This window comes from Orycteropus afer, unplaced genomic scaffold, assembly GCF_000298275.1.
Source record: "Orycteropus afer afer isolate SDZICR_OR568_19922 unplaced genomic scaffold, OryAfe1.0 scaffold00015, whole genome shotgun sequence".
Taxonomy (NCBI): Eukaryota; Metazoa; Chordata; class Mammalia; order Tubulidentata; family Orycteropodidae; genus Orycteropus; species Orycteropus afer.
The window spans coordinates 21,437,369-21,449,379 of NW_006921602.1; the positions used below are offsets into that span (position 1 = coordinate 21,437,369).

General features: G+C 40.8%; 1 protein-coding gene across 1 annotated transcript in view; it reads right to left on the reverse strand.

The window, feature by feature from the left end:
* The window catches only part of CGNL1 (cingulin like 1), a 166,551-nt gene that overhangs the window by 21,896 nt on the left and 132,644 nt on the right, over positions 1-12,011 (reverse strand). The window contains exons 10-12 of the mRNA XM_007958511.2: positions 6,947-7,099; positions 5,837-6,007; positions 1,762-1,923 (exon numbers count right to left, since the gene is read on the reverse strand). Coding sequence (XP_007956702.1) covers positions 1,762-1,923; positions 5,837-6,007; positions 6,947-7,099 — 486 coding nt within the window. The remainder of the gene's footprint in view (positions 1-1,761; positions 1,924-5,836; positions 6,008-6,946; positions 7,100-12,011) is intronic.

The following is a 12,011-nucleotide window of genomic DNA, read 5'->3' on the forward strand; positions in this document are numbered from 1 at the left end:
TAGCCATGCCACTGCTTTTAGACCTTAAGTCAGCAAAAGGAAATGCTCTTTTTATTCAGAGTGTTCTAGAAAGCGATGAGCTAACAACCCAGTCTTCAGATAGTAGCACCTCTTCACAGGGCTCTCCTGTGTAAAATTCATACATTCAGAATCTAGCAGGAGTGTTCAGGGGTGTTCCAGGACAGAGGTTTTACCCCAGGGCTTCTTAACTCACTTTTAACCAGATGGTGTGAGCCCTAGAATAATCCAGTTTCTAGACTATGATTGACCTTAACTTGCCTTAAAATGATCTCCCCTAAAGAGATCAGAAGCAATTACAAAATGTGTAGCAATCCTACAAAAGAATAAGAAAACTGTAACCCAGTTATTCTAGTCTTTAAAAGGGGTCTGTCTAATAAAATCTTTAATGGTTGAAACATCACTCCCTAGATATAAACTGCAACTAAGTCCCCTGGAGGTTTTTAAAAGTTATTGCTATTTATTTGCAAAGCTGAATCAGGAATTCCTTTGACTTTACATTCAAGCCATCTCTCACTGGCCTTGAGCGCTGTCTGTCTTTTATCAAAACCTTGACAATTTTCACTTCTCCAGTATGTGTAAGACTTATTTTTTAGGTCCTTCCCTCTCAAAATCCTGTTTGTGTGTGTGAGGGGTTGGGAGGGAGTGTGGTGTGTTTGTAGATGTTTCAGGTGCTGAGTTGGTTTATTTCTTGAGGACTACTCTAAGTGCAGGTGAACTGACTTTAAGGTTCTTCCTGTCACTACCAGTAGACTGTTCATATTTAGATTCCATTCCTTCATTAACGTTTTTCTAATGTGTTCTGTTTTCATTTTGCAATAGGTCACTCCTATCTAGTGACTCCACTGAGTCTTTATGAAATACTGTCTTGGGCTGTGTACTCTGCATACAAAAATAAATTAAGCCAGAGTTTCCCATCAGCTTTGAGGGAAAAAAAGGTGGGGGCCTCAGAAATAGGAAACAAGAATGGAGTATATGGTGGGCAAATGAGCACTGACTGTGCCTAGGATTTAGGCAGTTTGGGCTACTCTCTACCATGCAGCAAGGAAGTGGTGGTTCAGTGGTAGAATCTGCGCCTTCCATGAGGGAGATCCAGGTTCAATTCCCAGCCAGTACACCTTACGTGCAACACCCACCTGTCAATGGAGGGTTGTGTGTTGCTATGATGCTTACTAGGTTTCAGAGGAGCTTCCAGACTAAGACTAGAAAGAAAGGCCTGGCAATCTACCTCTGAGAAGCAGCCAATGAAAACCTTAGGGATCACATGGTGCAATACACAACCAATCATGGGGATGGTGCAGGACTGGGCAGCCTCTTTTTTCACTGTGCATGGGATCACCACGAGAATGGGTTGACTCGATGGCAGTTAACAACAGATATGCAGCAGTTTTGTCTCCTTTATGGTTGGAAGCGCTTCCAAAGCAACAAGCAGAACACATGCTGTCTATGTGCTCTTACAGAGAATCTTCTATCCTCTTTGGGACTCAGTTTTGCTTCCTTCTCAATACAAGGAAGACATTGGACTAAATTATTTCCACCACTCCTTTTGGCTCTAATGTCCAGTGAGTCTATAATCTACCAGTTTCTTCCCAAATCAAGAAATGATATTACTAACATCTGCCTGTTCAAAAAAATAAAAACTGAAGATTTCCAAAGACAGGTATAAGCAGAGAGGCTGCCCACTCATGTCCCACACTCGTTTTCCAAAGGCTCACCCAGCTCTCACTTATTTGGCCCACAAACCTCCATCTGCTTGACAAGTCTGCTGCGGTCATCTTTGAGGTGACTCTTGGCCTCCAGTTCATACTCCAGGTCCTTCAGTGTCTGCTCCAGAAGCTGCCTTTTCGTGACAGCTTCATCCTGAGATCTCTGGTAGTCTCGTAATTCTTCCTCCATCAGGCGCATCTGGAATGAGAAGGAGTTGGGGTGGTTTTCTCAGATAAGATCCTAACAGACAGTATACAGACTGACCCTTAAGGAGAGAAGATCCCCTGCTCCATACTGGAGATCAGAAGACCTTGAGCAAATCCCACCTCCCTCTGGACCTCAGTTTCCTTCTCTATAAAAAGAAGGGGTTGGATGAGATCAGCATTTTCCAATTGCAAGTAGCAACCTATTGGGTTTTAAATTCTGTTTAGCAGATATTGACCAGAATTTTTATAATTAAATAGAACAGAGGGAAAAAAAATGAAGAAGAAGAATATAAGCAAATATTACTTTGTGACATTTTTAATATATATTTTATGGATTTATATATTATTGGGTCACAATGTAGTATGTATTTCTTACTATGGGTGATGGTTAAGAAACACTTGAAAGCCAATGAACTAGATAAGGGCTTCCCATAGTGTGATTTATTGTCCATCTGTATCAGCATCACCTAAAGAAAGGTGTAAAATTCAGGGGAAAGAAAAAGTAAATTAATGACTCCAAAGCAACCCACAGGCACAAAACTAAACAATGTACAAATGCATTTTAGGTGAAAAGCACTGCTCTGTAGAAGAAAATGATGTAACTGCTGTCATAATTTACAGTGTTTTTTCTTCCACAAGGTGGCAGTGAACTAATAGTTTTAAATAAAGTATCTCAGACAAAAGAGCTTTGATCCAATTCCCTAGAATCTGCCTGAGAAGCCCAGCCAACTCAGGCACATGATGGGTATTCCTTAAACATCTGTGAGAATGGATTCGGTGAAGCCCAAGGCTGTCTGCTTTGTTCTGTCTTCCTACAGTCCTGGAGATGATAAAAGGTAATGGATGAAACTACATTTTTAGGAATACCGGGGATTATTCCCTTTAAGCAGTATATGAAAGTGGCAAAATCCATTTAGTTATCACCTTTATGGGGTGATTTTCACATAAAAGTTGAGGAAGCCTCAGAAATAGTGCTTCTTTGGAGATCCAATAGGTTAGGCTAGTTTAGGCAGACGAGTGAGAAAAGTTTAACGTATCTGTTTATTTCAAATCAAAATAATACTACAGGGTTTAAGTTGGAACCCTTAAAGATTTTTTTTTTTTTAACTGAGCTCTAACTCAGCTCAACCCATACATGGGGTTGTGAACAGAGTTGAATTTGAGTTTTTCAAGGATCCAGAATGACCTTGGCTTGTTAATTCACTGCTGTTGTAAACAACTTCATGATTTCAGTAGTTTGATCAAGGGATATGTCTGACCAGTTTCCCTTCAGTGATGAGGTATCTATTTCTGCCAAAGAAAAACAGTTTCTTACAGGGCTATGCCACTAAGAAAATCTAGGAAAAGCCATCTTTGTTTTCATTGTGAAGAAACCTTTTTCGAATTATTGCTCTTTTATTAGCTCTGGTGGTGTAGTGTCTAAGGCACTTGACTGCTAACCAGAAGGCAGACGGATCAAACCCCCTAGCCACTCCTTGGAAGGAGGTTAGGCAATCTACTTCCGTAGTGATACCGCCTAGGAAACCCATGGAGGGGTCGCTATGAGTCAGGTCAACTCCATGGCACATAACAACAACACAACAACATTAACAAATTTGGTCTTTACTAATCTCGCTGGCCCTCAACTAATTTCTCTGGCCCTCAGTACTTATCTAACTAGAGGATCTCTAAGGTTCCTCGCAACCCAAAGATTCTAGGATGACAGTGTTATACAAAAAGCAGTGGGAAGCACTTTGCAGGGGTCACTGTGACATTGATTTTTTTTTTTAATCAGAACAGAACACCAAGTGCTTATTGGTGTTCTGGCAAATTTCTGAATCTCTCCACGCCTTTGCTATAGAAATAAAAATGATTTATTATTTTTGTAATGCCAAAAAGAATTGTGATGTGAATGTGCTAATTCCAATTACTACTTTGAATCCTGTACCCTGTAACCTGAGTCAGGGGATCTGTTATCAGGGTTCCTTCAGAAGTGTTCCAGAAGTCTGTAATAAATATCCATTGTTCTCTTAGACAGTTTTAGTACTGACTCATGGGTGACTTTTCTTTGATCATCAAAGACATAAAAAGTTTGTTTTGTAAAGAAGTTGTTTTCCTGTGGAATCTTAGTGGTCTTGACACTGTTTAAAATTTAGAAAAAATAAAAACACTTTTTTTAAAAAAATGCTTCAGAACTGAAGAAGGAAAAACAGAAAAATGAAACCCATTGCCATCAAGTTGATTCTAACTCATAGCAACCCTACAGAACAGAGTAGAAATTGCCCCATAGGGTTTCCAAGGCTGTAAATCTTTACAAAAGCAGACTGCCTCATATTTCTCCTGTGGAGTCACTGGTTGGTTAGAACCACTGACCTTTTGGTTAGCAATCAAATGCTATAATAATCACTATGCCACCAGAAGAAGAGAAGTTAACCTTAATTAAGTGTTCAAGATATAAAGACCTTCTGCTACATAGTCTTAGTCTCACATGTTATCTCATTTATTAAATCATTTTGTATACTTTTAAAGAAGTAGAAATGGATGCTCAGATAACTGGAGTAAACTGTTCTAAGGTCCCCTAGCTAGTAAGAGTCATAAATCAAAACCAAACCAAACTCACTGACATTGAGTTGATTCCAATTCATCATGACCACCACTGGGTTTCTGACGCTGTAAATCTTTACAGAAGTAGATCGCCCCACCTTCCTTCCATGAAGCAACTGGTGGGTTTGAATCACTGACCTTCTGGGGCAAAATGCCTTATCTACTATGCCACCAGAGCTCCTAGTAAGAGGCATAGCTGAAGAAATCAGTGTATGCTGTACCTACATTCTAGAGCCTTCAGTTTTTCATTAAAAGCATCAAAAATGTTCCCTTTATTTTTCTTAGCTTTTTAGGGAGTTAAGATTTAAGGATCCTAAGATTTGGGTTGTCCCTGGGTGGTGCAGTGAACAAGGCTCAGCTACTAACCAAATGCTTGGAGGTTTCAATCAACCCATTGGCATTGCAGAAGAACGGCTTGGCAATCTGCTTGTGAAAAACTCCACCACTGAAAACCCTGTGGAGCACATTTCTACGCAGACACACATGGGTTCGCCATGAGTCAGAACCAACTCCATGGCAACTGTTGTTGTTTTTGTTGTTAAACATTTGGATACTTTGCCCCATTGTTCTTAAATGTAAAACCAAGAATACACTTAAAAAACTTAAGTATTCATAAATTCTTGAGGATTTCTTTTGGTTATAAAACTATTGTTATAAAATCCTTGACCATCACTCACCACTCCAATAAAAATCTCTCTTATAAAAAATGAATGGCAAAAAACAGTCAGTTACCACACTCCCTGTTCTAAGATTAAATTAAAATATTAATGCCTATAAATCTTTTGGACAGGTGGGCACACAACTGATGCTCTATAAATGGTAGCTAAACTTTTTTTAAAAAAACATTTTCTTGTGCTTTAGATGGGAGCATACATAGTTAAGTTTTCCAATCAATAATTCATACACAATTGTTCCATAACATTGGCTGCAATCCCTCCAATGTGTCAGTACTCTCCCCTTTTTCCTCCCTGGGTTCCCCATTTCCAGTCATCACATTTCCCTGTCCCTTCCTGCTTTCTCATCTTTGGTTTTGAGCAAATGTTGCCCTTTTGGGTTACTAAATACGTTAAGCAGAAATTTTGGACTAATCAAGAAAATGTAAATGTAAAGGTATATCAATTTCACCTCAGTGTTCAATGGTTCTCTATGTCTTAGAATGCCATCTCCCCATATAACCATCCAGAGTGTTAACAGTGAAGAATTTAGCACAGAACCTATTTTGAGAATCTACTCCCAAACCCTTCACAGAAGAGTTTCAAAGCAATCTCAAAGGATTCTTTGAATAAGCAGTAGACCCAGGCACTTAGGTAGCCAGGCATTACCTCATCCTGAATTTTCATGGCTGTCAGACGGGACTTTTCTGCCTCCAGGGTTTTCTCCTTCAACTGCCTTTGCATTTCTGCCAGCTCCCTGCGATTCTTCTCCTTGTACTCATCCAGCTGGTTCTGGAGCTCCAGCGTTGACGTGCGGGATGCTTCAACAATATCGGCCATCTAGAAGAAGTGGCACAGGTGTGAGCCCACCTAAGATGCTCTATCTGGGAGAGGTTTGGGATCCATTTAAGTACAGAATGCATCTCTTTCTCTCCCTGTCTTCTATAGCCTTTCCAAAGGCTTCGCAAAGCACCTGGTCATGAGCTACCTATGTCTGAGCACCTGTGAGTTAGAAGCAATATGGAGGAGTGAATGAGCACATCTTTGGAGCTAGATACACAGTCCAGAGTTTATAACCCTGATGTTTTTTTTACTTACCAGCTATGTTGACTGGGGCATGTACTTAATCTTTCTTGGCCTTGGTGATATACTCATTGGAAAGACTAAAACCATAATATCTATCTTGTAGGGCTGTTGTCAGAATAATAACAATCTACAGATACAGACAGAATTCTACGTAGATACAAAATAGCTAGTAAAGTGACTGGCACACAGTATAGGTGTCAAAAATTGGCAGTCACTATTGTCAGCTCCTAGAATGCATGGAGCACATCAGCTTTGTGCTTTTTCCCTTCTGGGTATCTGAGGGTGGACCAGAGCAGAGAAGCAGCAACTACTGGGCTATGAATCTGTCCTTTACACACTGGACAAGAAAGATAGATACCAACTCTTAAGCCATGAATACTTAGACTCTGACTTGAGGAACATTTGTTAAGTCTACACTTATATGCCAGATAACTTCAACTAGTTTTTAAAGAAACTGAGCCAGAATCCTGAGGGTGTTAGCATTTATTTCTTCTAGGCTGGATTCTCTGTATCTGGGAATCTCAAAAAGTTCAAAGAGCTGTTTCAGGGGATCAGCAAATCCCTGACACATATACCTAGTATTGCATTTAGACATAACTGCATGCTTCCTAAGCTTTCATCAAACCCTCAAAGGGGGTTGGGTCCTAGCAAAAAGGCTATGCCCTCCACCTACCCCTTATTCACTTCCCCTACCTCCTTCTGAAGTTTCTCGATGGTCTTGTCGAGGTGCCATCGTTCATTCTCCATTTCATTCTTCAGCCTCCTCAATTGCTCCTTCTGTTCAGTCTCATCTTTTAGTTTCTCAGACAACTGCTTCTGCTCCTGAGTGGCCCAACTCAGATTTCTCTATATGGAAAGGACAGTGCTGTCACCTACCTATCAGGTCAGCCACAGGAACAGGTGGCAGAGAGAATTTCACAGCCACACCACAAAGCAACCAGAACTGTTACATCAGTGACAGACAGAAAAATCAAAATAAAGCCATCACAGAGACACAAGAACATTGTTGGTTCTGAAATTCAAGGACAGGAAAGGACAGTTGACTTGACCAAAAACATATATAGGAATGAAGGAGAAGACAAAGGGTGTATCACAGAAATACAGACAACAGTCAAGGCTGTTGGTGCTGGCAATTCAGGAGAACCAAAAACCCACTGTCATTGAGTTGATTCCGACCCATAGTGATCCCCATTGGGATTCCAAGGCTGCAAATTTTTATGGAAGTAAAGATCATCTCATCTTCCTACCATAGAGCAGCTGCTGAGTTTGCACCACCAACCTTCTGGTTAGCAGCCAAATGTCTTACCCATTAAATCACCAGGGCAATTCAGGAGAGTGACTGAAATTCTGAATTTTCATGCTCAAAAATTGAGATGGGATCCCTGGGTGGTGCAAATGATTAATGTGCTCAGCTGTAAACCAAAAAATTGGCATTCAAGTTCATTCACAGGTGCCTCAGAAAAAGACCTGACAATCTATTTACAAAAAATTAACCACTGAAAACCTTAAGGAGCATAGTTATACCCTGACACACATGGGATGGCCATGAGTTGGAGTTGACTCCTAAGCAAGTAGTTTAAACTCTCTTGGCAATATATCCTATGCTATATAGCATTGCACTTATAGTCTAGAATTTAATCTGCTCTGCAAATGGTTCTTGAAATAGCTAAAAATGAATCCATATGGGAAGAGAACCATGTCCCACAAGCCAAGAGTCCACTTGTGGGGAAGGAGTTGTAATCAACAGAATCCGTGGGTTGGACTCAGATACAGAGGAAAAGGAACTTGGGAAGCCCCACATATTGATGAATAGAAAACCAAAACCAAACTCATTGCAACTGAGTCAATTCTGCTACATAATGATAGTGGAGGGTAGCACAGAACTGCTCCACTGAGTTTCCAAGGCTGTCATCTTCATAGGAGAACACTACCACATCTTTCTCCCATGGTGTGGCTGGTGGGTTTGAACCACTAACCTTTCTGTTAGCGGCCCAGTGCTTAACTACTGCACCACCAGAGCTCCTTTGACGAATAGAAAATAATGTTAAATGGAAGAAACACTAGTTAGAAAAAGTGTTGTTGTTGTTGTTGTTGTTATGTGCTGTCAAGTCAGCCCCAACTCATAGTGACCCCTTCTTGGGTTTCTGAGGCAGTATCACTATGGAACTAGATTGCCCAACCTTCCTTCCAAGGAGTGGCTGGTGGGTTTGAACCACCAGCCTTCTGGTTAGCAGTCAAGTGCTAGGCACTATGCTACCAGAGCTCCCAGAAAAAGTGCATATGTATGATTATTTGGAGAAGCAGCACAGAATACATACTATAAAATGAAATCATTTTGGGTGAGGTATTTTCCCTGGGCTCCCCTGAATATCTCACCTCACAAAGTTACACAGACAGAAGAAGCCCTTCATATAAACAATATGCAATTCCAAAACAAAATCTTAAAATAGGTTAGGAAGGTAGCTTCTTTAAACAAGTAAATGTTGGGGTTACCAGTGTGAAGGTTATCAAGAAGGAGCATAGCTGAGAGCAGGGGAACATTATCCAAACACAGACTAGATCATCTAGGAAATGTTATCAGAGGCTGAAGTCTGATGTGGGTTAGTACAGTTACTGTGGAGACTCTATTAGATCCTGTCTCCCTATTGAGGCCACATAAAAATAATGATTTCATATTTGTACAGTGCTTAACTGTTTACAAACTGCTGCCACCTGCAATAACGCAGACATTTTGAAAACAGCCCCAAATGACTTTCAGCACTTCTGGTTTGCACAGGAATAGCTCTGCTCCGCCAAACACGTGAGCTTAGGACCAGAAAAAAAAAAAAAAAACTCCTATGGAGGCCTTCCAGCCTCTGTTCTGATCAGTAGACTGTGCTTTGAGAGCCAGCCAACACAGGCGGGCTGCTGAAGTTAGTTGCTGCAGGGAACCAAGGTCAACAAAAGTGGTTGGGGAAAAAAAGGTGGTAAAAGGAAGGTAATCAGAGGTTCAGCGTGGGGGCTATTAGCAGGTGTGTATCCCACCACAGCCACAGCTGGGCACACATCAGTAGAAGGGTTGACCTCCGGGATTTCTGTTGGTGGTTTATTTAGTGGTAGAGGGAGAAAGAAGGGCTCTGCTAGTATTGTGGTTAAGCTCTCAGCTGCTAACCAAAAGGTTGGCAGTTTGGACCCACCAGTCGCTCTGCAGGAGAAAGATGTGGCCGTCTGCTTCCATAAAGATTACAGCCTTAGAAACCCTTGGAGCAGTTCTATTCTTTCCTCTAGGGTCACTATGAGTCAGAATCTACTCCACAGCAATGAGGTTTTTTTGTGGGGGGTGGGTGTAGGGGTGGGAAAAGGGAAACAGGCTAAGGACGAGGAGTTATGTTATTAATGATCTGCTGTATAGGAGAAAACTCTCAGGATCACATAACTCAAAAATGCTTGAAAAACAACAAATATAGAGGACAAACAATAGCTGACTGTGAAACTTTCAGGATGCAACTCAATTCTTTCCCCTATGGATCCTGCCAATCTCTTATCTCTCCTCTTGGATCCCAATCCCAGGCAATCCATGTCAGCACACAAGCCAATCTTCCTTCAACCTCCCTATGGTTTGTGAATTTCTGCCTTACCCTTTGCTCAGGAAGGGCTTCCACCTGGCCCTCTTATGCACTGAGAACACCACAGACTCACTGCTCTGGGCCTGGTGCCTGGCTACTACCACCTTCTCCCTCAACACACACACACACACACACACACACACATTTGCTTTGAAACATAGTTTTGCTAAATTATTTTTTTAATATTTCTTGTATGGTTGCTTCTATGTCAAAGTATTGTTTCTATTTTAAGACTATAAAAGCAAAGGATAGATTTTCTATCTGGGTATGTTGCAAACCCAGGTTCAACACTGGGCATATGATTTAATTAAAAAACAAAAACAAAAACTCAGTGGTTGAAAATTAATACATATCCCCAAAAGTGGTCTGAAAACTTTTGTCAGAATCACCAGGGGCATGTGGACTAGGTAGCCCTTATTTAAAATGTAAATGTAACCCTTTTCCATTTTAATCGCAATTTTCCTTAGAGTGTGGCCCTCAAATTTAGAAGTTATCCAGATAATTCTAATATATTCTAAAGTATGAGAAACAGTGTTTTAGAAAAAAGTTCTGCCCCTACGAATATTCAAGAAATAGGTTTCAGTAAGTCATTGTTGAGAAAACATGCCCCAAACTCACGTAAAGAGGTAAAGTTGGCAATTTGGGCTTTTTTTTTTTTTAACCCTTCATGTGGGCATTGTTAGGAGTGAGATGTTCTGTAGCTACAGCAAATCTATTTCTAAGACAAATGATACAAGTCCATTGATAACAGTACAAAAATTTAGGAGAAGTGTATCATATCAGAAAATTCAAGACACAATGTATGCTGTCCCTGAATTTGGGAACCATTATCTGTCAGTGGATGCAGAATCTTTTATTATATGACCAAGCAAGACCCAGACCAAACCGTATGAATCCAACCAGGTTGCAAACGATTCTAGGGGCTCAAAGGAATGAATGGCTTGATCAGGAGGAGGCTGGTTTTCTCGGAGCCCCGAACACAATAACTGGATTGCAACTGTGGAAACATGGGGCCCTTTTCCTCTGTTGTTTCAATTTACAAAAATCCAATATGGTGGGAGGTGAAGGGATAAAGAATATATACTACTATCAATCATTGAATGAAAGAATCGTGACTTCTCCAGCAAAGGTACCTTCATCTTCTCATCTGCAGAATCTAAAGGGAATCACAGGCATCTTTGCCTTAAATGCATTTCAAGTACTCTCAGATAGTATCCCAATCCTAAACTAAGTGGTAATTGTTATTGTTGTTATGTGCCATCAAGTTGGACCCGACTCATAGCAACCCCTCCTTGAGTTTCCGAGGCGATATCACTATGGAAGTAAATTGCCCAGCCTTCCTTCCGAGGAGTGGATGGTGGGTTTGAACTGCCTGCCTTCTGGTTAGCAGTCAAGTGCCTTACACACTACACCGGCTTCTTTATGGACTGTCTGCCACTTTTTGACCAAATCATGGTAATTAGACATAAATTCACTATGGTCTGCAGTTATATGTAAAGAGATAGTAGATTTATTACACATGAAGATGAATAGAATGCTAAATGTACAAAGATGTTGAATTGTAAAATGATTGTGTGGGGGAAAATAAATAAATACCAATTATGCTTTCTTCCTCATCCAAGGGTTAAGCTCCCTTTTGACTGTCAGCTGTAGGAAGAGAGGCATGCAGAGTTATTGAACGAAAGGATCTGATTATCTGGTTCCTGAATTTCAGAGAAAACAATGTGTTTCTTCTACAATAACTGTGGGCTTTTCATGGCATTAGGATGGTGCAGGACCAGGCAGCATTCCATTCCTTTGTATATGGGGTCGCCAACTCGACAGACAATGCCGCAGCAGCTAATAACAACATCAACAACTTTTGAGAACAGAGAATTCAGATAAAGATGGCAAGATTGTCAGAGCCCATTTCAAATTCTTGCCAAATTGTATTGCCAGTGGTTAGCATGGCCACACACAGCATGACATGTTCTCACCATCTCTACACAGCTGAGAGAACAGGCCTCAACAAAAGTCACACATCAGAGATAATTTCCAAGGCAAGGAAGGAAATCTGAGGGGTGGGTGTAGGTGGGGATTACATTAAGATTTTACGCCTTGAAGCCATCATCTATCTGTTCTATACGCTGAATTAAATATTAGCTGCAGTTTCA